The sequence below is a fragment of the Lichenostomus cassidix genome, chromosome 12, assembly GCF_008360975.1.
Source record: "Lichenostomus cassidix isolate B80296 chromosome 12, HeHo_3.0, whole genome shotgun sequence".
NCBI classification, from domain to species: domain Eukaryota; kingdom Metazoa; phylum Chordata; class Aves; order Passeriformes; family Meliphagidae; genus Lichenostomus; species Lichenostomus cassidix.
In genome coordinates this window covers 7,940,262-7,967,412 of record NC_139493.1, presented here as the reverse complement: position 1 = coordinate 7,967,412, position 27,151 = coordinate 7,940,262, and the positions used below count along the sequence as shown (strand labels likewise).

General features: G+C 41.8%; 1 protein-coding gene across 4 annotated transcripts in view; it reads right to left on the bottom strand.

Moving 5' to 3' along the window:
• FHIT (fragile histidine triad diadenosine triphosphatase) overlaps positions 1-27,151 on the bottom strand; it is a 521,244-nt gene that overhangs the window by 76,893 nt on the left and 417,200 nt on the right. For all 4 annotated transcript variants that reach the window (XM_085072421.1, XM_085072423.1, XM_085072422.1 and 1 more), the window contains one exon: positions 4,027-4,095. In XM_085072421.1, coding sequence (XP_084928547.1) covers positions 4,027-4,095 — 69 coding nt within the window. The remainder of the gene's footprint in view (positions 1-4,026; positions 4,096-27,151) is intronic.

Here is a 27,151-nt window from a genome sequence, read left to right as displayed (position 1 = left end):
GAGGCCAGGCTGCCCTTACCCATCTGAGACTGTCAGCCTCAAAATTAACTTATTGAGGTCAGCACTCATAACAGGAGTGCGCAGCTTTGATTGAGTCTTCCTTTCTGAGAAAGCCCCATACTCTGTGGCCCAGTGCAGCTATTACCTGCCAGCCTAAAGGATGATGAATGTTATTTATATTGCTGTAATGGCTAACCACTCAGTGGAGACCAGGGACAGGCTGTGCTATGGACTTCTCAAACACCCACTGAATGAGGGCTGCCCACAGACGCCTGAGAGTGCTGAGACATTTCAGGATAATGCTCTTGAATGTCTTGGACACGATGACCTCCAACAACTGCAGTGCTTGTGCTGACTGCAACAACACAGGGGGCTGTTCTACAGTAAAGGTGTTCATTCTTATATACCAAATTCTTATCAGTCACTGTGACATTCCCTTATAAAAGCAAAGAACTCATCTATTTCAAAGCAAGCAACTACTTGATAAGACGCTTTTATGTTCTTTGATTAATAAATGTAAAATATAATCTATTTCAAACCAAACAGAAAACACAGAGGTATGAAGAGCTATTCCAATGGAAAGTTTTCCTAATATTTAGCTGTGATTGTTCTACTGTCCAAAAAAGAAAGTGAATCAATGAGTAAGAACTACTCAAGATGAAGATGAGAAAAGTAATCTAGCAATAGTAAAACATGAAGGGGCAGATCCTATAAAAATTCTGTAAGACCAATTTAACTTTGGCATGTGCACACTTGCAGGATTAGGCTTCAAATAATTGCAGAGAAATGTAAGAACTGATAAACTATAGCTTTAGCTTTCCACAACAGTGTGCCAGAGAGTGGATAGGTAACACTTCCAAGGAAATAACCTCCCAAGGAATAGCACTAGATACAGAGGAAATACATCTAAAACATTAAATGCAAATTTTTTTTTTTACTATTAATGATTCTCTTTGTATCTTGGAAAAATCGCACAGTGACTTCTTTCGTATGCACTGAGGTACAAAAACCTAAAATATTAAGTGTCACATTCTACCAAGAAATGCCTTAGAGACAGTGCTGTGAAAAAAGTGTCAACCTCTCTTTTATCCCTTCTACAATTAATGTCCCAGTACTACAGTTCTAAAAATATATCCAGAAATCAGCAACAATTTTGTCCATCAGAAACCTGATTAAAATACAAGTGCTAAGAAATACCTTACCTTTAATTGTACTCTTTACACTTAAAAGCTGCTTTAGACAGGGCTGTGTCAGAGCTTCACAGCCAAAAGCCTGAAAATCTCAGAGCCCAGTAAACAGACTAAGCAGGGAACAGCCTGATCTGCTTTCTTCTGCCTTTTCCATCAGATGAGTGGTCACTCCGAAACCAAATGGGAGAAATTAAGCACACAGGAAGAGACTGCAAGCACTTTCTGGCTGTCTCAACTCTAGAAGTCTCCTGAAAGGACTGATGTCTCAGCATCTGGGCATTCCTCTCACTGTCAGACACTCAGAGCAATGGGATTTATCAGCAATCTGCTGAGCATGTACAGATGACAACTGCAGAGCCGGGAGAGCTCAAAGGCATTTACAGATAGAAAGAAAGGGTTTGTGGAAGACACATGGAGCCAGGACTGAGATCCAGAGTCTGTGAAAATTGCTCCCAATTGCTGTTAAACCTTTAGCTGTGGTAGTTAAAGCAGGCACTGCAATATGCACAACTTATCCTGGGTGTGCTTTACAACTGCACACACTGTTTGAGGGAGGATGATCAGCCTCCATGTCACATAGTACAAGGAAAAGGCTGTTGGGATGATTTTGGAAGGTGGTCTTTGCTGCCTAAACTGCAACTCCATCCATCACTCAAATACATGGAAATGAAGTGTCGTTTATGAACAGGTTTTGGATTTTTGAAGTACAAATTTCATGAAAAATAGATTTAAAGCTCTCTTCAGCACCCACATCTCACCTAATGGTACTTTATCCCTCACAGATTTCCAGCCTGTTGCCCCACCATGATCTACATATCTTCCTAAATCTTTTAAAGTATCTGCTTGTCAAAGGGATATGACTTGTTGACATCACACAGAGATGCATTATATCAAAACATTTTTACTGTACTGACATAAGCTCCAAATGACTTCCAAAGTCAGCTGAATTTTCAATAATTTGTCCCTTCTTCATTTTTCAAAATAGCCTTTTTCACTTATGATATCAAATTGCTTAAGTCCCTCCATCCTCAATCCAGACAGCAATAGAATTTTGCACCAAACTTTTTATAGCAGCAAATGTGTTTTTGTTTCCCTGGCATCCTAAAAAGATGAAATCTTTCTTCAGCTACAGTCTGTACAAAAGCATGTTAGCTCTGCTGTGCTCAGGAATAGCTAGTTAGACTCTGAGGCTATACATTCTTCTGCTAAATGATACATTATCACATCTATGTCTAAATATTTATGCTTCCTATGTTTGCTAAAAGCAACACCTACAATTGCTATAATTGAGAATGACAAAATAAAAAAGAAATTTTTCAGCAATTTGCCACCCCTTTTCATTTAACAACACTAAATATATAGTCTAGTTCATTAACAGAGTTTTGCCTGTTTCTGTTTAGCTATAACAAGGGAGAAATAAATGTGTTAAAAAAGAAGCAAATGGAATTGTAAATATGACAGAAATGAAAAGAGATTTTGTGGGTTGATGCAGCTTCTGAAACCACTTAACACATGTGAAAAGGAAAAAAAAAATGACAGAACTATACAACCATTTATGTGGAAAACACCTGTAAGGTCACTGAATCCAACCACTAACCCAGCACTGCCAAGGCCACCACTAACCTATGACCCTGAGAGCCACATCTACACATCTTTTAACACCTCCAAGGGATGATGACTCCACCACTTCCCTGAACAGCCTTTTCCAATACCTGACAACCCTTTCTGTGTTAATTTTTACCTCACACAACTGCTTTTAACCACCACCCCAGCAAAGATTGCCATCATTTATTTCCATTGGATCTCCTTGCTCAGCAGTCTCATTAAGGTTTTACCCTCATTAGTGGGGTTTTCAGGCACTACACTTCATATAACTTGTCAGTAAAACACTTTCTTCACCATTTTTGCATATTTAAGTAATTGAGAAACTTTAAAACACACTATCATTTTTTTGTGAGTGGGGACTTGTCATCATGTAGCTATCACAAAGGAAAAAATACAAAAGCAGAAAATGCCATGAATTCTCTTTCAAGCAGATGGTATTGCAGTAGCACTGAACAAGTTTATATTAATTACTTTCAGAAAGAGAAGGAGATGTCATATTTCAGATAGAGGATCCTACCAAACCCACTAAGAACAAGCCGTAAATTTAACAATAGTGAGATTTTCTCATAGAATCGTTGAGACAGCTGTCAAGCTGGGGGAAACTTTTTGTTAATGCCAGTACAATTGTTCATTTAAACAAAAGGCAGTAATTCAGTCACACTGGAACAGCTCATGAGCTGAGCTCTGCCGCACAATCTGCACACATGCAGATATTCCATCTATATGCAGAGTTGCTCTTTAATTTCCACCTTTGGGGCTACAATGGGATTTGTCCAGAGCTGAGCAGAGCCCTACAAAAATGAGGCCAGAAGGCAATTTGTGATTGAGTTGTAGCAAGCTGCCTGTGTTTTCTCTGGTTGGAAAGGGGAGGTTTGGCACCCCAGGCGAGCAGCCGGCAAAGGACACACTCCCTGCATGCCAGGCTGTCCATGTGGTCACCCTTTTTCCCTGTGCCCTCAAAACAAGAGAGCACAGCTCTTGGTAGAGATGTCACCTTGCCTTGCATGCAGTGACAGACTGAAGCACCAAAGGTGTCAACTGTGCCCTCCCTCAGAGAGGGAGCTCACAAGGAAATCCCAGTAGAGCTCCTCGTACTATCACAGGGTCTTTGCAAGCAATGAAAAAGCAGAGATGCCATTGACTACCTCCACCCACAGCAAAGCCTGGACCATTAATGTGATTTACTAACAGAAAAGCCAACTCTGAAGAAGAAATGGAGTGTAACTCTTACCTCCTCGTAGACATCATCATTCCTGCTGAAGTCTCCAGCCCTCCTTGGAAGGACATGGACATGAACATGCTAAAAATACGAAACAAAATAATGGTGATTATCAAGTTCATGACTTTCTTTTCTGAACTGTCAGCATTATTCTCAACACACACATGTAACGATGCACCGGCTCCCACAGCATTACTTTCAGAGGAAAATACATTAACCTGTTCCATAACTGTATCTCCACTCTTTGGAGAATACAAAAGATGAAAAACATGAGAGAGCAGCCCTGGTGTATTATATGAGCTCCAGAGTGAAATGCCTGGAAGTTTAGGGGCTCTGTGGAATTATTCATAGTTGTCAGTCAGAGATGTTTTTAGCCACAGCTTTGAAATAATGATGTCCCTGAGCATTGTGTCTTTGGGACAGATGGGAATTGGAAGGTGTCAGAGATGGGATGGGGTGGAGAGCTCGTGTGGGCAGCCTGGCTCAGGGCTCAATGCCTGGCGACAGAGGAGCTGCTGCCACATTGCAGAGAAAGGCTGACAGAAGAGGACAATGCCTCTCACAAGGTTAAATAAAATTTATTGTTTCCTTTCCTCCCCAGAGGCTGTAGCCCGAATACAACAAGCTGAAGCCCCCAGGGGTGCAAGGCTCATGCTGGGGACACCTCTGCAGGGATAGAGTGCCAGGTGGCCCAAAACCTGTGAGGCACAAGGATTAGGAGCCCAGTTTGGCAGAGCCTGAAGCAGGAGTGTACCCCTGTCCCTCTCCTGGCACAGGCCATTGCCCACGGGGCAGCAGAGCTGGGGTCTGAGTGCACAGGCAGCTTTGGGTTACCTGGTTCTGGAGGGAGGTGAAGGGTGATGCATTTTCATCAAAGGTGCTGAAGTGATTTGGGGAAAACAACCAAAACTATGGGCAAGAACACACTTGGCATCTTGATGTTTTGTTATTACTATTACAATTTTTTTCTTACACTCTCTTCATACCATAAAGGAAGGGCCATTCAAGATCCTCAAGACCCAAACTCTACTGGAAAAAGTACTTTTCTGCAGTAAGTCCAGCTACTAACAATATTGCAAAGCATTCTTTTCTCTTTTCCCCTTTGTCTTTCACTCTTTTGAGTAAAGAAAAACAACAACTGAGAATAATTCTTCAGGAAAAAAACCCCAACACCTCAGTGAGGAGAGGCAGCAAATAATCTGAGTGACAGATCACATTTATGCATCTTCAGATCTTTTTAGATGGTGCCTAAATCCTTTAAAAAAAAAAAAAAGGACTGCATCAGAAACAGCACCAAATGCTTAGCATAGAATTTATATAGCTTGCACCTGATTCAATTTGATGAGGTAGAAATCAGCTGAAACTCCTGCACCTCATTGAAACATTCTCAACACAGGGCTTAAGTCTATAATGAAATATGAAATCAAAAAAGATTTTCTTAGGCTATTTGTAAGAAAATTCAAACATACCTATATTGTGTTAGCTTCTATCCATAAAAACATTTGCTCAGTGAATAAAATGAAATCACAAGGATGTTTCAGTTAATGAAATATTTCAAATACCACACTTTTTTTTCTCAGCTTTACCCTAGAGATATTGAATATGTGATTTCTTTTTCTTATCATTATCCACAGCTTTCACTGTATTCAGACTAGAGACGAGGGTGAATCTTGAGGGTCAAAAACTGTGTTTTTGAGTAATATATCAGTGATAGTGTTCTGATAGTGTATTATACTAATATATCATAAGAGCGAAAGTGCTCCAGTGATGTATTAGTGCAATGTATCATCTGAACATCACTGCTCGTATGATGTATTGCTCAAAATCACAAAGCAACTTTAAAGATGGTTTTCAGTAGCCCTAGGCCTGAAATTTCGCTTTTGGACAGACTTTCAAGAAAAATAAAAGTGTAGAATAAAGTTTGCAGGGGTACTGTAAAATTTCACTACTGTCTCACACCTGTGGTTCTCATTAGATTTTAAATTTATTCATAAGAATGGAGTCGGTTCATCTGCCAGTCAGTTTCTTTCTCTTCTGCTACAAGGAATGGGAGTTTTGCTACAAGTATCAATTTGCAGGAATTTCTCTTGATGATATATATAAAATCTAATACCAGCTATCAACAACCATTCCCCAGAAGGTTAGCCACCTTTAAGAGTAATTTTTATCTCTGGTGCAGGATGTTCCAGGACACACACAGAAGATGTGTATAGCCGTGGCAGACGATGTGCAATATGAGAAATCACGCAGGGATGTAGTGCAAAGCTCAGTGCAGAGATGCTGCACTGCAGATGCACAGAGCAGCACAGCAGGTAATGAATGAGCCCAATGTGATCTTCCACCCAATATGGGCTCTTATGATCAGAGGGGGAAAAAAAGAAGAAAAGGCTTTTATGATAGCATATGGGCCACTTGGCATCAGTGGGGACATTCCCAGGGGTTAGTCACCTTTCCTACATGTATGTTCTCACTGTCAGGCTGGAGAGCAGAATTCATCAACTGTATCACAAAACAAATGAACATTTCCAACATTTGAGATTTGAGGTAACAACAATCAATAAAAGAAAGTAATTTTTTCCAGCCATCCTTTTTTTTTTTTTTTTTTAACCTCTGTGCATGGAACATAAATAAATATCTGGATCCTCCCCACTGTTTGTGTAACAGAAACAAACAGGATCAGCAACAGTGTCTCACGTATTTTCCTTCTCTTCAGTTTTACCAAGAAATACAGGCAGCACAGAGCTGTGGCTACCACGTAGTCAAAAACACTGAACAGGGAGATTTTCCACCTTCTCTAATCTGCCTTTCAGCTTCTGGCCTTCTCAGCTCGGAGAGGCTGATATTTTGATTCATTAGGAGATCTTTAATTGATCATATTTACTCCTTAGTACTATTTGTTACTGCTAAAGCCTCAATCCACCAAGGCACTTAAGCACCAGCTCAATTTCCAACCTGTGAATTGGTTCAGTGGGAATATTCACATCCCAGATGTTTTGTTTATGTCTCAGTGTTTTGCATCCACTGCTGGCTACAGGGAGGTCTCCCTGACTGGCAGTGGCAAAAATAACTTCAAGGTGCCTGCAAATTAAAGTTGCTTCCTTCCATTTGTTTTCCAAGCAAAACAAAAACATGCCCATCCAAAAAACCCATTTGCAATTGACTGAAATGTGTCAGATGCAAGGAAAACATTGGGATGCTTTTTTTTTTTTCAACCAAACAAACAGATTTAGGCAAATCTTCCATCAAAACACTGCTTGAACAGAAAACATCTAAGCATTGACTAAAATTGTCAAAATAAAGCTTTCCAATTTTTTTTTCCCAGTTATTGTGGGGATCCTCATGACTGGTGGGTGGCAGACAGCACCACCACACTCCAGCAGGCTGTATTCAATCACTGTTGATGGTATTTCATTTTTTTCCAAAAAAATTGCTTTCCCCTCATTTTGCATTATTTTGATGAATAAGCAAGGAAAGCAACACACAACAGCCAAGATATTTACATTAATGGACCAATCAATATCACCCACATCAGGGTAGAAAAATGCAGGCACACGTTTGCATTGCTTAGCTCCATTCCCTGCTCGTCAGGCACCGATGGGGGAAGCAGGACACTGACATGCTGGGTGTGACAACAGTGACAACGTGTGAGTTAAAGATGCCTGAGCCCCACCAGTTGCTTCTGATACTGGGGGCAAGATTTCCAAGGGTGTCCAGAACAGCAGTAGCTGGAAGGAGGCTGTGGGAGCTGGATTTTATAGGATCTTCAAAATTAAAATTATTAGACTGACAGTTTTCTAGGGCTGGGACTGCAGTTCCCACTGCTTCACATTCAAAATAACATCTCAGGCTGAGAAACCCCTAATGGTGAGAATTATCAGGTGATGCAAAATAACTCATAAGGGAAGTTTCTCCAAGACTTTTATACCCAGGAAGACAAGAGCATCAGAAAATGTACTGCAAGGAACAAATCTGTAGTGCCACAGGGAACTCGTGAGCCAGAGCCAGAGTGTGATGCCTCTGACCTCCCACTGCAGGAAGAGTATGCTCTGATGAACTCCATGGCATTCCAATCAGGACTGTGGGAGCACAGAGCTGCTCATGGGCACTCTGGAGCACACTCATCCAACCACTGCTGAAATCCAGCTGCAGCACAGGTATTTGTGGGATTACACAACTAAAGTCCCTCTCCAGTGAACCAGGGCTGCAAAACGCCCAGATAGCCTCAGCCAAAAGACCTGGAGCATGTGTTGTTGGAGAAACAAGCATTCAGGTCAGGTGAGTTTTACTTCAGCGCTCAAGGCCATGCAGAAAGCAATGTTCCTGGTTATGGCTGGTTTTATACACTGAATTACGGTCAAATGACCAATGTGTCACCACTGCCCTGGATTTAAAGTGAAAATACTAGACAAAAATAGACACTGAAAGAGATCTCCCAGGTAGACTGGAATAGTGAAGAGCAGATGACCCTGCCACACACCAATGGGGAGGACATGGACATTGCCTGCAATAACTCATGAACATTATGTTGTGTTCACTCAGCTGCTGTGCTGGTTAGCAGAGCAACAAAGCTCAGCTTCCAGTGGAAAGGGAGATAATAGTCTGTAGATGAGCTCCTCAGCACCCAGGGTCTATTACCAATAAATGTTCCTGCAGGGTGAATACATGAAAGCTGGCAAAGGGTTGTACAACCCTGATGGTGGTGCTGCCAAAACGCTGGCAGAGCAAGTGCTGCTCCCCCTACATCTGCAAAAGCAGAACATGGCTGAGCTGTGCCTTCATGCAGCAAAACCAGATGTCTTCCAGCAGCTAATCCTTTCTTTCCCTTGTTACTCTTCATTCTTTCTACAGTCAAAGCGTGGCAGTTGAGGGTTTCCAGTCTCATGGTGCAGCGAGGTCAGGAAAGGCTGTGATCTGTCCCTGCTGTGCTTGTGGCCAGGCAGGAGGAAGAGCAGGAAGGGAATCAGCAGCTCCAGGCAGCAAGACCAACTGGCCTGGAGATCCCCATCATCCACTCTGCTGGGAAAAAGGATGGTGGTTTTCAGATGAGACCTCACTTGCTGCAAAGTGTCCTGTCCATTACAGAGACAGGGGCTTCCTCTGGGAGGCTGTGATAATGCTTCTTCTAAACTACCAGATTAACTGAAGGAATTTCAAACTAATAACCATTCTCCAAGTAAGACTGTTAGTGGGCGATAAAGAAAATCAACCATAATACAGAGATAGCCACATGAAAAATAGAGTAATTTTGTCCTCTCTGTAAACTGGGCTTCCATGGAGCCCTTGTTTGCTATTCTTGATTAACTGCTCAATTATCCCTGTTACAAAGTTATTCCATGGAAAGCCCTGCCTGTATATCCACAGCTCATTAACAGAAAGCACTCCCTCTGCTGTCCCCAAAAATCCGGTGTGTCACCAGCCACAGGCACACTTGGTACAACTGCTCTTTCTAGGCACTGAAAGCCCATTTCCAGGGCCCTTGACCTGCAAGCACTGGCAAAGACATCTTTGTGGGAAAACAGTTCCTTTCCAGTGAGTATTTATGAGTTATTGACGTTTTTCTGAGTCCTGTTTTGGTTTGAGATGGAGAAACAAATTAAAAAAAATTTTAAAAGTAGTATTCAACATTAGGAAAAGAGTTGTGGACAATTAAAACACTCAGTTTTCACAGCCCTCAAAATTATTGCCAGCATTAGTACTGATTATTTTCCCCCCATTTCCAGGAGTTATAAATTAGTCAAAGACAGACCACTTTAAAGGAACTAATTTTTGTAAAATAGTAAAACATGACAGGAAACTACTTGAAACCATTCCTTTCCTACAAAAATGCCCCATTTCTAGGAATCAGCACTTTCCTTTCCAGCTTCACTAAAACCTTGTGCACAAGGCTGCCCAGATGCAGACCCTGAGTGTCACCTTCCCTGCTGGCAGCTCTGCCATGCTGGGGGTGAGGATTGCTCCAAACCCAGGGAGGATGCATGGACTGACCCACTCTTGTAACACCTTTGGCTCTGTTTGTTAAAACACAAAGCTGAGGTTTGCTTTTCTGCCATCATGAGAAACATGAGGACATGACACAGATGGAAAGGAGTGGCTCAGACTGCCAGGCTTGAGAGCAGGCTGTGCAGGGGAACAGATTGATGCTTGGAAGAGGACAGGGGATCCACATCTGTGTCAGAAAGCCCAGGCCAGCAGCAGAGGAAAGAGCAGAGACAGATGTTTGGATGGACTAGAAGAGCCACTGGAGAGCAGTGAGGGTTGAAGCTCCTGATAGAATGAAAAAGAGGTCGAAATTCTGTGAATCAAAAATGTGCAGAAAGAGAATGGAAAGAGAGAAAACAAGACACTGGAACAAGTCTTGAGAGAGAAGGTCACACAGGCTGTCCATGTGCCACCAAGCTGTGCCCTTTCAGCAGACACTTGTGTAAATCTGCATTGCACTGTGCTGCACACACACCCTCAGGAGGAAAAATCAAGGTTTGCCTTGATCCCTACCAACATTTATGCCATGGACTTGCCTCTGGAAGTGTAAGTATCAAGATACTTGTTCAGTACAGAAATCACATACTTTGGAAAGCAAAAAAACGAAGAGAATTTGCAAACATATCAGAAGCCAAACCAAGTGGGGGACTTGCAGCAGAGTAAATCTTCAAACATGTAGATGTGGAAATGTGCAGATTCAGCATTCTCAATAAATAATGCATATGTCAACTGCTATGAAGTTTGAAAGAAATTAGGTGTGGATGAGCTAGAAAAGGGATGTAGACCTAATGAAAACAAGCACAGAAGGATTTTTAAACCTACTTGATATCTGCAGTTATAATTTCCATGGCTGAAGGCAACTTAAGCATTTTCAAGAGAAGTGCCAATCCCTCCCCTTCAGCCCCAAACCCAAGAAAACTGGCACCATAATAAGGGTAATAAGCCTGTTTGTTGGAAGTGGTGATTTGAATGTATATCTCTTAAGAGATCCTCTGAAAGGCAGCAAATGAATAAACTAAATGGAAATAAAGGTTGGATGGTGCTTTTGAACTGCCATTTCCTGACCTCTAACCTGGTCTGCAATGCTAGGAATGAGGGTTCATGCACTCACCTGCCATTCTCCATTGTCCATCCCCTCCCAGCACTCACAGTGGGCAGGATGGGCAGACCTGCAGGAGCAGCAACCATTACTCTGCAGAAACAACCCAAAACCCTGGCAGTCCTCAGCCTTTTTTACAGAAGGGAATGACCAATGAAGGGGCCTCTGAAGGTGATACATGCTCAGGGATAGCTGGAGAGCACCTGCCTTGAGCCTGTGCTGTGGCCTACTCTCAGAGTCACTTAGTCCAGGTATTTTTGTGCAAATTTGGTGTTGCTGAGATGCAAATGAAAGCACAACTGCATTTCCCCTCACCTCTGATCTTTAGTTAAGTCTTGATAAATGCATATTGTTTGAACACTTGTGATATGTGTAATTAGGGTTCTTTAATTTATGTTTCAATAAAATGTTCTATAATAAACATTTAGTGCTCTGTGAATAAACATTTAAATGAAGCTCCTAATGGGGGTTACACGTTTTGAAGGAGTTCATGGCTTTGCTGAAGTCTCTCCCTATATTTAATGAGAGTAATTTCCATAATCTGTGCATTATTGCTTAAGCCTCCCTTTAGGAATATTTTACAAAGTAAAACTGTGTGAAATATTATCAGCCAAAAGAGAAAATGCTAAGAGGATTATCAAATTGTCCTGTTAAAGGGACAGCACAAACTTTCATTTCCCCCCTGAGATGCCAACACTGTAATTATGTAAAATGTGCTTACTAATCATCACACCAGTGTGTTATTACTGGGTTTTTCCCTCAGAGACCCAGGCTGAATGAAAAGGATGGGAGACCCCTGAAAGGTCTGCTATGAAGGGCAATATAAAGCTAATTTACTTTCTGATATTAATAAGAGGAAGGATCAAATCCCCCAGGCAAATCTTGCAGATGTCAGGAAACATCAGGCTGTGTCAGAGCAGGCTGAGTGCTGCTCTGCACAAAGCTGAGCACAGCTCTCCCCTGATGGGCTCTGCAGCCCCACCATGAACACCCAGGGTCTCATCCCCATTTTGCTGAAACTTCCACCCACTTTCTCACTGACTCTGCTAATGGCAGGACTCAGTCTCCCACGTGAGATATAAAGCACACTGAGGTCGAGGGAAAGATTATTGTTGGAATGCAGAGGGTTGTCAATTCCCTGGAGTATCTGCAAGAATACAAACACCTGTAAGATATTTCTTCCATATGTCTGAGTACATTTGAGGAGAGCATAAAATTGAAATATATCTTCTCTGCTCTAGCAGGGAATAAGAGCATTATAGCAGCAATGGCCCACTCCCCCTTTAATGCAGGGAGCAGGGGAGAAGACGAGGAGATAAATCAGGGATGTATGTGACAGGGGGAAGACAAGCCTTACATACCAGTTACTCTGAGAGGGAAATCATTATCTCTAATTTTTGTGGCTATTTTGTGGCCCTTTTAGACAACTGCTGCAATCTCTTCCAGGATGATGACAAGGTTCCTTCAGAATGAAAATACTCTCTCTGTCTCCTCTTTCATTATTTAAAATGTGTATTGGGTTAGTGTGGCCAGGTTGGGGGGGGGTGGGTGGCTTCAGAGGTGGATTCTGCCCACCCATGAGCTTTTTGGTATATTTTCTCTCTCCTGTCCAGTTGAAGAGGGGATTGATAGTGTGACTTTGGTGGGTACTTGGTGTCCAGCCAGGGTCAACCCACCACGAGATGAAAGAGAGGTGCTACTGCACTGAGAAAGAAATGGTTTCTGATGATGGCAATGTGACCAAGCTCATAAGTTTCTGTGGAGGATGAAATGCATTCAAGCCACGCTGCTTCTCATCACAGAATCCATCAGTGCTAAAGGAGATTTCCAAGGCTCTGTGTCAGTACTGAGGCATTTTATACCCTTAAGAATACATTTCCCAGGAACTAGCAAATATCTCAGCGCATACCTGTAGCACTCACTAGACTGTACTTGGTTCTTTATAATATTAAAATTATATATAGCAGCTATGGGTTCCAAAACATGGGCTGTTTCCCTGTTTTATTGCCGAATGTGCACATTCATCACTAAGGTTTAGCTGCTTCAGTTAAACCTTTTAAATGTAAATTATTTTCTGTTATAAAAAGCTGATTGTGGGAGTTTCAGTATTTCAAAGATGGTAATTTATGTGACTGGAACAAAATAAAACATTCAACAGAAACAGAATTTTTCTTGATCAGAAACACTTTTATGTTTCAGTATAGTTTTCTTTTCATATTTTCCTCCTGCAGCAGTGGCCTCTGTCTTTCAATTAGCTTGAAACAGAAGATCTTACATAAAACCATAATTTAACTCCATTTGCATCTGTGTAATTTCACAACTTCTTTGCCTCTCATTTAAAGTGTTTTTAAGGTATCATGAACCAATGCCTGAAATCCCTTTTGCAGCCACTCAGCTGTTCACCCTAACAGTTCACAGAAGTCTCTGGGACAATGGGGAAGCAGCACCAGTCTCCAAAACCTCCTCAGCATTAAGTTTCCTCCCTTGTCACCTCAAACCATTTCAATGACATATCAGTGAGGGAACTGAAAATGAAGAAAGCAGGTTTTCAGCATGTAGCATATGGCTGCAGGTCAATCCCATTTTTCTTTGACTTACTTCCCCCACTCAGTGCTGAATTTGGGATACAAAATGGTTTCATGAAAGTAAACAGCCTCCTTGAAAATCAGACTTTATAGGGCACCTGCAACATCACCCAAAGGGAACTGAAATCCCTGCGACAACCCCTTGGTTCCAGCAGCTGTTGGATCAGGCTTTGCAGAATACCATGGGAGCAGCACTGACACCTTTGAAGATTTTGACAACAGCCTATAGAGAGTAATAGCTTCTCCCAGGCTACCAGTGCAAAAGTACCATCATTCCTGACTTCCCAAATAACTAGGATTTTTCTCACCATAACACCCAGCCCTGGTCCAGTTCTCTTTCTGCTCAAACCCGTGGCAACAAACTTATTAACTTTAGCTGAAGTCCTCCTTGGTTTGACTAAATCTGGCAAGCAGATGTGCTAACAATGGCGAAGGATATATAATAGTATGTCCAAAAATTTCTCCATAAAATAAAATGCATTCCATTGCCTTTATTCACTGCATAATATTTTCAAGTCAGGTTAGAAAATGTACCAACATCCCTCTCTCAAACATTTTATTAACTTTTTAAAGTACTTTTGTAAGTCCTTGTGTGGCAGGCACCATTTGCACAGCTCCCACCTAAATGTGGTGAATGGCTGCAAGGCCAACACTGATAAACACACAGAAATGTATCTTCCATTGACTGCTTGCTAAAACAAGAACCCGATCATTTTAACTTACCAATTTAATTACAGAAATGTACTATTGATTCAATCTTTCTTCATATTCATGAGCTGGCTAGAGAGGAGAGTGAACAGCTCTGCTTAGTACACTTTCACCTTGATAAACATGAATTACCCTAATTGGGGAAGAAGTTATTTCAAAATTGTTTAAATCCCCAGAATCCTTTCAACAGGGAACTTTGGTGGATTCGTAATGCACGCTGGCTTTTGCCAGGAACCCAGCTGAAAGCACCAGACTGGCTGTCCTGGAGACCTTTCAGCAGCCACTTTGTCCAAATGGACTTTGACTGTGACGAGCAGGGCCATATGGGCAGAGGGGGAGCAGAGGTGAGCAGGCTGTGATTACGTCCCTAAGTCGTTTAACCTTCAGAATTACGATCCCACACACTCTGCAGCCCAACAGGAGGCTGCACAAGCAGGTGAAAAGATAGATGTCTATTCTTAATGACTGTTTAGGAGACTGCTGAGCTCTGGTCTGTGCCCATGTTGGTTCAGTTCATTAATGTAATTAACCAACAATCAATCTTTTTAAATTAGTTACACAAAAACAGCTCCAGCCAGATCAACTGACATGAAAGTTAGGTCACGCTCCATTTCTGCACAATTTAGCATCCACACTGGAACAGAAGACAGGGCATGGAAGCATCAGAAACTGGAGCCAAATTCCTTTGAAGCCCTACAACTTAATTAAAGTGTGCAAAACCTGTGCAGCTGGCTTGGTCTTATTTGCATGGCCTTCTGTGCTTGCAGCTTAACACCTTGATGATATACAAACTGCTCAGGAAAGGAAGGAAGGAAGGAAGGAAGGAAGGAAGGAAGGAAGGAAGGAAGGAAGGAAGGAAGGAAGGAAGGAAGGAAGGAAGGAAGGAAGGAAGGAAATATTTAGTAGTGAAGGAATTCAAGTAAATTTTAAAGGTGTAACTTGTATGGAAGGCTTGAAACTGTACCTTAACAGCAGTCTCATGATACACCATTGGCTGTTCACAGAATAAAATGAAAACAGAAGGAGCTGAAGTCTCTGTTAATGCCTGTTCCCTTTCCATGGCCTAGGAAAAGACCAGCAGAGCACCCTGGGTTTCCCCTGAACACAAAGGTTACCTGTGAGGGGTCACAGCACAGTTCCACCTCCAGCTTGAATGCTGATCTGCTGCCCTGGGATCAGAGCTGAGAGCAGCTTATAACTCGGACTCACAACCTGCCTCCCTCTTTCCTTTCCTCCGGGGGCTGGGAAAGGATTTGGTTGGCCTAAACCTGGTGCAGTGTGTTCTCCAGAAGGGATGGCAGGAGGTTGCTAAGGTGACCAAATCCTGCCCTACTCCACTCCAGCCCGATGCTGGCGGGATGAGGTGCAAACAGCAGCACTGCAGAGTTTGGCTCGGACTGCAGAGACCTCACACCGGACAGATGTGCCCTGACTGCATCAGTCTGAAGGCAGTGTCAGGAGAAGCTGCTCAGAACCCTCTGGATGGTGGCTCCAAGGCTGAGGAAGCTGCAAGGAAGCTGCAAGGAAGCGCAGCCCCGTGTCCCAGCAGGGTAACGGGAGGCTCTGCCTGGCGGCTCCGGAGCATCTGCGAGCTCGGTGTGGGTGCACTGTCAGCCTGGTTTGACACTAATAGACAGTTTCTTTCCCAACCCTTTAAGCTGAACCTGAACTAAACTGCTTTCAATTTCCCCAAAAGGCCAAGTTTGCAACTTCGCCTTCTGCTTGTCCATTAAGAGAGCATCTGGCTCCTTTTAATCCCTTGCACTCGCGGAGTTGATCCGATTGCTTCCTCCAGAGACATTGCAACACAGGCACTGCTGCTGAATGACTGCCATGAAACCGTGATCCTCCTCCTAAATCCACCATGAAATGGATGGGCAAGAGGCTCCCTGCCATGCAGGAGAGTACAGCAATGCAGGAGGTGCAGGAGAGCCTGCAAATGGCTGAGCACATTGCTCAGCTCCTTCCCTGTGCTTTGCCAGAACAGCTAAGGAAAATGTCAGGATCAGACCCACAGACTCCCCAGAGGTGAAGTGTGAAACACTCACTGGTTTCCACTTCTGTGAAATCAAGGAACTCGGCTGGTGCAGCAGAAAAGGACTGGGAATTGGGGCAGATGGGGAAGGATGCCTGTTCAAGTTTCATTATGAAAGCTGTGCATAAATTAGCATGACTGGAGGGAAAAAAAAAGCCAATTCTAGGAGTCCAAGGAGGAATATGCAACCTGTCACTTAACACTCCCCACCCTCTGCAGTGTTTCTGCCAGAAAACCACCAGAGCAGGTGCCTCCGGAAATGAAACTGAAGGAGACATAAGTGAATTTAAAACTAATAACAGCAAGAAACTTTAATGAAACTCTCTCTGACTAGCTAGAGCTGCTTTTCTCATATAGGATTTTCTGGAGCTTTCATAACTCTGCACTCAAAAACCACTCTCAAAAGTTGCAGGCAGCATATTATCACTTTGTGCCTCTGTGAACACAATTGCACCTTTCCTGCAGCAAACGGATAACAGAAAAATGTGGGGAGCCCACCGTGGCAAACCCTCCATTCATTACCAGAGTGATCTCTGTTTTCTTGGTATTTGCAATGCGATGTCATTGCTCTAATATATAAATGCTGCTAATTGCAATTGGGCTGCTTCTGTAGCTGGAGGATCAGGGTACAGGAGCTGGGGCAGTGGAGACCTTGCCCCAGTAAAGCTCCCGGGCTGGTCTGGATCTGCCTCACCCCACAGGCTGAGCAGGCAGCCTGAGCTACCCATGGTTTTAGTATCCAGCATTGCTGCCAGAGTCAAAAGCAGGCTGCAATGCACAAGGAATACAAAATAGGGACCTAGAGGGCAGGCAAAACTTTCATAAATTCAGTTCATCTACCAACATCGAAAGAATTAGTAATCAGAGAAAGAAAGCTACAGAAGTGTTAACATTAATTCTACTCTGCTACAAGCCACGTGGTTAACACCGTGACACCTTACCATTTACTGAGGGAGAGCTATTTATTTATGTAACCTATAGCTCACATTTAAATAATTAGTCTGCCTGATAAATTTTAGAACTCGCAATCTGTGTGCCACGTTTGCATAAGCACAGAATATTTAATGCAGGTACGATTGTTTAACACCTCCAGCATCACATTAAAGAGTTTCATGTAATTAGCAGAGTTGGGCACTCCAACTTTCAGGCCAGTTACACATTAAAAAAAAAGGTGCTAGTTGTACAGTGTGAAGCTGCTGCTCCAGAAATGCAGCCTGCACTCCTAACAAGGGATGTTCAGAGAGCAATATGTGCTGCCTAGGAATAAGCAAATCAGGTCAGCTAAGACTGGACTTGATCCAAAGCTCCCCTCAAACCTTCTGTTATCTCCGAGAGTCTGAAGCTCCCCACATCAGTCTGCAGTCTCTGGTTTTCTTTCAGCTCACCAGGAGCAAAGGCCTGAATTTAAGAGGTGCCAACTACTTGTTCCTCTCTCCAGCATCAGAAGCTCAGCTCTTCCCCACAGCCAGCTGCCAGAATACCACCTGCAGATGAGCATTTTTACCTGAAGGCACCTCTACAAGGTGAAGGGTAATGCTCCTGGGGTGCTGCTCTGGATGCAGCAGTTCTGACTCTCTAATAACCAGCAGCAGCTACATAGGGATATCCTAATGAGCTCTATTTACTCCTCAGCAGGATGGTCCTCACTCCCAGGAGGTGTGTCAGGGATGAGCTTGATCTTTGTTGCTATTATTTTGACATGGTCAAGTAAGCAAAATCCCAGTTGTGTGAATCATATCACGGCACTCTTTTGGCATCTCAGCAGATTCAGGATGCAATAAATACAAAACCTCGTAAGTTCAGGTTGTAAACATAAAAAATAAAACTGAATTTCAGCTTAAAATTTAATCAGTGGAGGAACCTGAGGTGAAAGCCATGCTCACAGAGAGTGGATGCCATTGGCATTCCTCTTATATCAGAATTTGCTAAACGACATGAACAGAACTAGCCTCTATTTTAGAAGTTAGGGTGTGCAAAGTGACAGCAAGCAAGGTGATATTCTAAAAATCAAATCACAAATGACGACATTAGAAATGCTCACTTAAGAGCTTTCCTTTGGCCATCTCATCTGAAAAGAAAGCCAAAATAAGTTGTTTATTTGCTTCTTAGGTATCGGTTGCTCTTAAGCCAAATCATCAAACATCCAAATTTAAAGCCAAATTTCTAAACTCACTCAGCAACGAGCAGCAACTGACAGCAACACGTCTTGTCAGATTTTCAAAGCATTTCAACGTTCAGCACACTTCAAAGAAATTAGCCACTTGCATTATTGCCAATCAGTTCTGAAAACCCTGTTTCATCTATGTTAAGCTCTCATGAAAACTTCTACCTATAAGTCTTTTCCAAACGGTGTTTAGGCACTTCAGAAGCTATTCTTTGAATATTTTAGAGACACGTCAAGGCCCTTTTCACAGGGAATTATTTTCTAGCTCAATCCATCCAAAATTGTAAAGAAACTGGGATCAATCCCACTGTGCCTATTTATCAAAAATCTTCTATCATCACAGGACCTTCATCTCAGATAAGTGAAATGAAGACAAACTTCAAGTTAAAAATAGCACTACACACTGCTATGTTGGTAACTTGGCTGCTGGGAACATTTACCTCTATATTGTTCCAAACTGAGTTGAGCAAATAAACCCCCTCTTGCTACTGCTGGAGAGAGAGAGAAAAGAATCTTGATAACTATGGGAAAATAAGTTCTTCTTGGGTGATAAGAATATATTTTCCAAGGAGAACTGCCACAAGCTACTCTTAGCAGGAGGTGTGGGAAAGCACCACATGGTACTACCAGGGACATAAAATATTCTTATATTGGCACAAGGAGAGCATAAGAAGATGAAGACAGAGATGAAGTATTCCATATTCTTAGGCATGAGAAAGGCAGAAGTCCATATTTGCAAGTCCAAGTAAAGAAGATGCCTTTGGGGAAGCACCACACAAAATATGGCTGGGGATAAAAAAGGACCCTCTTTCTCCACAAAAAAAAAAATAAACACTGCACTGAATTAAATTACACCAAAATCCTCAGTTGAACACGAATTTTCAGGGAGTAGTTTTTTCCCCAAATTTTAATGGGAAACAACAGTTTAACAGCTTGAAAATAGAATTCCCTCCCCTATTTCTATGAGGAAACAAACTCTCCATTTTGTACTTCTCCAAGCACAGAACCAAATCCCTGGTTCCCACAAGAGGGAAAAGGTGGGGAGATACAGGACAGACAAACCTCTTCCTTGCCTCCTTAGAGAGGTTTTTCACCCAGAGAAGCAGGGACTGCCCTGCCAAGGAGGGAGGACACGGAGCAAGGGGCTGATGCTGGGACAGCAGCAGGAAAATAAACAAGGCTGAGACCACCCAAGCAGGGGCAGAGAAACTGTGTGAGGTCCAGCAGTGAGGAGCATCTCAATGTCATGAATCATTTCTCATGTCTAATCAAAGCAAGAATAAATAAAATGGAGTAGGCTGGGAAATCATCCTTTGTAATCTGCAGCTCACAAAAACCAACCACCCAAGGGGGTATTCCAAAACAGCTCCTGAAGCTGTGTTTGACAAAACCTCTCCATTTCTGCAATGCTAATCAGGGCAGAATTAGCTGATCAGGGAAACACCACGATAGATGAGGACAGGAGGCCAGCAGCAGATTACAGGTTTAAATAGACTTGTTAACATCTGCTTAGGGTAAACTATAATTAAGAAATCTCCTTTCCTTGTTTGGGGGTTTGAGAATTTTGTTTGTTTGGGGTTTTGTCTCTGCTAGTTTTCTGCCTTTCCAGTTCTGACAATGAATCTCCTATCAGGACTCTGGGGAAGCAGAGCAGACTTTCAGCATTCACAATCAGCAGAAGCAGAAGATCATGGCAATGGAAAGGCACTTCAGTCCCAGAGTTGTTACATTCTTTCAGAAGCTTTTCATCTTATGAATACAAATCTCTAAAAAACTCTCTTTGCTTGTGGATTTACTTCTTTGGGCAGTTGCATCAGGAAACACCTAAATCTGCACAAGCCACAGTTGCTCAGTTGTCCATACTTGTTCTGTCACTTCACTCAGTTAAGAAATCAGTTAAGAAATCAGTTCCTTTCCTGTGTACAGTTAAAAGCAGGTGTCCAAATTACACAACCCTTGATTGATCCCTTTTTTCCTTCAAAAGTATGGAGTAAGTCAAAACTTATGAGTGAGGTAACAGCTTTCATAGTGACCAAATACATTTCAAAGGGAAGATTTAGAAAGGCAGATTTTTTTGGACCATCCTGACCAGAGGATAGCCAGAAAGCACATCTGGGAGGGATAGTGGCTGATGACAGCAAAACAGGCCACAGGTTCACCCAGACAATGTAAACTAACATTTGTCTTTGGCACATTAATGTAGACCTTTCTAAGCAATTTTCTAGGCCCTACTTTGGCTTTAGACTGCTGAATCCAAGAGGTGCTTTTAGCACACGGAATGGGATGGAACTGTTCTCTGGGAGTAGCTCGCTGAGAGAGTCAAAAGGACATTATAACATGAATATCTAAACATAAATCCCAGCCTTTTCCTTCCAGGAGAAGGAAAACAGAACTCCAAAGGGTAGAGGAAAAAAAAAACATATGATCCAGAGTAATACTGTAGGACTCAGTGATTAAACTGCACTGGCAAAAGCAAGGTATCTGCATCTAAATTTAGCTCCCTAAATGATGTGGTTTGATTTTCCAAGGTGATGAACGCCTGCAGCTCCTGTCGACTTCAGGTGCCCACATTTGAAATGTTTGGCCTTTAGTCTTCAAGTCGAACTAATTGAAGGATTTAACATTTCAAAGCTAAGGGGGTTTATCCAATCCAAAGTGCCATAAAGCTGCAGTTCCCAGGCATGAGAGATATGACACACGAACTACTCAAAGGCAAAGCAGGAGAAGAAAGATGATTATTCCCCAAAGTGCATACACTTGAAAGACAGGCTAATGAGTTCTTAAATGACATAATTTAATCCCAATGCTTCTCAAATACAATGCTGGAGTTTTCCTATCCTCAGTCATTACACAGAGTGCAGAGGGAAATTTTAACTGTGCTTCTCCTGACCGTTGAAATACAGCAAAAATGTGCCGCTCAGTTAAGCTCCCCCTGAGCTGCATAATAGATCAAATTAGCCAAAACCAGCTCTGCACCACAGCTAGGCAGGAAAGTAAGCCAAAGGGATCCTGACCTCCCAAAGAGCAGAGAATATTTTCACAGAGATCCAGGGTCCAGCAGCCCTGGAACAAAAACCTGTAAAGAGCATTTCCAGGGGCCACAACATGCTTAGAGACACCTCTAGAGAGGGGACACTGGTGCAGATGATCCTACAGAGTATTAGGGACTCAAGGTGCTCACACCAGGGATGAGCAGGATTTCCAGAAAGCCTTGTGAGCCATTCAGATCCAGTTCAACAGCTGCAGTGCAGAGGTTTTCATAATGGGGCTCTTCTAAGGAGACTTTTTCTACCAGGACACCCACTGGCTCTGCACTGCAAATTTTCACTTTGGAAAATTAAATTTACATCAGTCTATATGATGCAATACAGTATAGATGCTTAACTATGGGTTAAAACATTTAATCAAAAGCAAGAATAGGGAAAATACTGTTTCCAGAAAAGTGTGGTATCATGCAAAGCCCAAGAGAGAGTTCTAGCAGCAGATTGAGGTTTAGTGAAGCTTTCTGTGATATGGTCCTTGCTCTACCTGATAGAGACATTTCAGAAAGAACAACAAATTGTGCATAAGGCTGCTACAAGAAAAAGGTTGAGGATAAGCTCATGGATAAGGTAATCAAACAGCACTTTACAGAAGTGAGCCTATCTGTTTCTCTGCCACAGTTTTGAACTGCTTAGAAAGTCAGCTCAGCCAGAACATCTCACAGTTAGTCACCTTCTGGGCATCCACATGAAACATGCTGGACTGGTCTGCAGAAATCCTGAGCAATGACAAGTTTAACTGTAGCCTCTAAGAGCCATGAGCTGAATCTGTCATTTAAGCTGCTAAGTATGCAAAAGAAATCAAGCTCTAAAGCTGTCACCCAAAGAGAATGAGCATTACTTAAAGTATAAAATATATGTATTAATGCTTCAGAGACATTCAGATACTCTGCTGAGAGGCTCTGTGTGAAAGCTCAGAGGACATTAATAGCCTTGTATTCAGGGCAGAGTTGGGATGGCATCTGGAACTTCTCACTGAACGATGCAGATAAAAATAAACACTTGATCTTGTCCACCCTGTGCACAGAATAAAGTAGCAGCTTGTGATCGAGTCTTTAAGGCTGTATTGCATTCATCTTCCAAATTAAAGCTACACAGGCAGCCTTAATTCTGCCTTTTCCTAATCCTTCAGAGTTTAATTTTACAGTTCTAACTTTCTTTAAACAGAGTACTTTTTGCACATCAGTAATAATTCACCCATCTCTGGCGAGAATTATTTACTTCCAGTATACTAGCACAGTAAATCCTAATGGAATGATCCCCTGAATCATAGCATAGCACTACATTTAATTGCTATATTCATTAAATAAGAACATTGGATCTTTTTAAAATTAGAAATTTTGAGGTGCTATCAAGTGAAATTAAACTAATGAGATAAGATTTAATAGAATATGTAAGTTATATAAACAAGATTTTATGCTGTGCTTGATTCTAGCTCAATTTTAATTTGATTTAGGACGCCAACATCAAACTTACAGTTTTCAGATTTGTTTCAGTTAATCTCATGCTAGCTTCAAGAAGTTGAGTCTAATAATGATTGCATTGATATCACATTGATTTCTATTCCTGTTACACATTTTCTGAGCAACACCACTATTAATCCAAAGAAAACAGAAATGGTGGGCAGGATTTATTTCATTGCAAAGGGGTCTGCTTATGATGGAGGGCTTATATGTAGAGCACAGGATTAATTTTGCAGAGATGTTTCTGAGGCATGTAATTGCAATTCTCACCTATGTGCAAAACTGCTCTAGACAGAGGCTCCAATTTTGCACATTTCTACAAAACAACCTCGATGTTTCTCACCTCTCTAAAACACTGCTAAATAAACATGTGCAATTAATTAGTGAGGGGAACTCCTTCAACAACTCTGACAAGCTCTTGCTTCTCATTTGTGAAAGTTCAACAGCTGTCCACCCTCCATGAAAAACAGTTTTTAGAAAAAAAAGGATGCCAAGACCTGCAACAAATGGTCACACAAACAGAACAAACTGGAAATATCCAGAAATGAGAACACAGAAGCAGTTTCCACTGTCTAGGGGAGTTTAAAAGGCATCTGCAGACTGTAGAAATTAGACTTGAGTTTAATGGACAATCAGTGTAACTGAATAGCACTGGACCACCTGAGCAGCATGAAAACAAGCAGTGTGAGCTGAGCAACACACTGGGGCAAGACAGGGACAAACAGGGGGTCTTTGGAAAAGGGAATTGCAATAAGCCAAGTGTGAAGAAATCTTTGACTGAATCCTGTTTGTAGTTGCAGGCAGAGACACTTGACAGAGAACTTCAGAGACATTAAACAAATGTTATCTCCAAGTCTGAAGCACCAAGAAGGCATCAAACAGCAGCAAGAGTCACAACAGAAAACACTCTCAAGATCATCACCAGCACAATGGGAGCAGAAGAGCGTCATAAAGAGAAATAAATAGACAGTTTTGTAACTGAAATAAAAGCTTTTGAGTTTGTTTTATGCTGATTTAGATTTTTGTAATTCATGTCAGAGAAAGAATGTTGCTTTTAGTAATGCTGAGCAATTGAAAGCAAGCTCAAGGACATATTCCTGCTAAAGCTCACTTGTTTATACACTCCTTGCAGGCACAGGCTGAACAGCAGCATCCACAGTCAGGCCTACTATCTTTGTAATGCAAAATTGACTTCAGCACTTTCTGAGCTTTTCCACAGTGTTGAAATTGCATGCTCAGATACAGGCATTTGTAATTTCAGTAGATCCATCTGCACTTCTGAGGGACTATTACCCTGTGCTCTCCTCTTTTGATCCAGCTATGCCATCCTTAAAGAGAAACAATCAAACAAACCAATGAAACCCTAATAATTTTCAATTTTTGGGCCTATTTTATGTATCTTCAAAACATAAATGTAAAATCTGGACAAATCCAAGGATTCTAATACAGTTTCTTCAATGTTAGGATTGCTGCATTCTTGGCATAGTACTGACAGACAGGTAGAGGATATTGGAGGAAATCTGAATGCTGATTAAAGTTTTCTCTCTTGCACAATATATGTAGTAACATAGCATCTCATTAAAATACACTTTGTTACCATAGCTTATCAACCCACTGACAGAAAATAAGCCTTAGAAAATGCTTTGAGGTTTAAAAGGGGAAAATACCTCCTGTCATTCAGGACAAATCAGAGCTTCTCTCACCAGAAAACTCCTCATCCTCCAGTTTTGTGTCTGTCTACAAAGTTTTAATGCCAAACAGAAGCTCAGTGTTCACCTGTCCAGACAGTGGGGTGCAGGCCAAGGGTGGATCTGACCAAAATTCAGAGTACCCAGCCCATGTTTCCAGCTTCATTAACTGGTGTTCACCACAGGGCTAACACAGCCTCAGGGCTTTTGGACCATTGCTGCCTTGCATCTCCTGAGCTGTATCTCAAGCAGAGTCCCACATCTTTTTCCACTGGAAGAAACAATTCCTAATAAAATGGAAACTCTTTTTACATTTATACATAACTCATCTGTTGTGTGACGTTCCTCTAGATAACAGCATGCGGAGAACACAGACAATGCATTTGTTTGGCAACCTCCCTGCCATGCAGCGTTATCTTGTCATGGAAGAGATGCACATGCTTCTGATAAGAGTACACAGAAGGTCGTGTTGATATTGAAGGTTTGATAACTCCCACGGTGCAGAGGTGTCACTTGGTTGCACCATAAAACAGACCCGGTTTTGTCTGATAAACAGAAATTTATTTCTGTGAGACTCATGACCAGAGGATTCCCTCACTGCTGGTTACACTGATATTACTGCTTGAGTACTCATTAGCACTCTTTTAGCTGATGAGAAGATTTTCCTTTTTAATCTTGCCTTCATCTTTGGGGGAAAAAATTAATCACATTTTAAGGACTTCAGCATTGCTCAGTGCATTATTTCTGGTTGAAGTTATTGTGTGTTTTGCTTAGGTTTCTAAGAAAGCCAAGGATACACACTTTAGTTGGTGTAAGAAATAAACCGTTGAACAAACCCAAAAAAGTTTATCATAACTTTTGCGTGGAGTTAACATTTATCCTCTTGTCTGCTTTCTGGATAAGAATGTTATCTTGTTTGCTCTCTATTGTCATTCTTCTGTTTGTGCAGGTCTTCAAGTGCTGTATTTGAATAATCTACACTGAAGTAGCAGGAATACTTAATCTGTTTTGTGCAATATGAAAACATTTACGTTTACAACCTTTCCATGTATTTTTTTTTAATACTGCTGGGTATTTCAAGTTCTTTCATAGAAACCTCTCTGGTGGTGAGTTCTGCCTCACTAACATTCAGTTTAATCTACTCTTCCAGTTTACGCATAAAATTAACTTAAATTGAATTGTTTATTTAAAGGAGACCAACCTGCTGTTCATCCAGGCCACTCCAAAACTGAATACCACCTAACTCTGCAACAGGACAATTTGTAGAATAAAGCAGGGCTCAGTGTAACTGAGGTAGGGTGAAATCCAGACCTTTACAGGTTTACAATGTGACTATTTATGATCAATCCAAGCAAAATGAAAATATAAGTGCTTCATTTTCTACAAAGTAAAACCACCTTCACCACAATCACTGCTCAAATAATTTGCCACTTGATACTTTCCATTCAGGTGTAGGTAGAAAGAAAAAAATTACTCAGTCAAAGGTGGCAAAATGCAGTGCAGATTAAAAATTCTGTAAAAGTAAAGGAGGAAGATAATTACAATCTTTACAGCACAGAACTATTCTTCTGTGTACAGAACAGCTTTACCTAGTTTCAATCCACATATATTTTCATTTAAATACAGTCCTTTGCTAATTCTACCATCCTCTAAAGTTTACTGCAGGGAGCATGAAAAAGATGGTCTTTATGAACAGATGGTCTTTTCAAGGAAATGTAGTTACACTTAAATACAGACAAATGCACTGCAGACTAATGGTCCTGTTAGAATGCAAGTTCTGAAAAGGGAAAATATGGGACCACATAATATGCTAGCCCTTAATTACGGCTGTTTCTTTCCCCTTCCGAAGACAAACTAATCACTAATGAAGCTTAATTAGCAGTAAACAGGTACCAGTGTACAGTCATTCATGTACCAACAGATGTCTATTGATTGTATTTGACTGAATACAAATGTGAGGAGCTATTGTTTAAGTATTATTAGCAGAGGATGGGAAGTTGTAACACAACAGCTCCCTCCTCTATGACAAGTGGACAAATTCACTCTGTCAAACACAGCTGCATTCCTACCTGAAGGGCTCATTTGTACCTCAACACCTGGCAGCAACCTCTTGTGTCCAGCATGCTTTCCACTGAGCCTGCTGCTATTTGACAGCAGATGTGGAGAGATTTTACCAAGCCACAGTCCAAATGAGAAATATGCTTTTTTTTTTAAAAACCTCTGAGACACCTCCTGATATTTGTTGTTTTCCACATTTTTGCAGAGATCCTGCAATTTTGTCCATGTTGCCTGGGTCATCTAATGCGGAGTGCAACACAGAAACAACTGGGACGGAGAAGTCTTTCAGGGTTTTTGTTTGTTTTCATTAAGAAGCT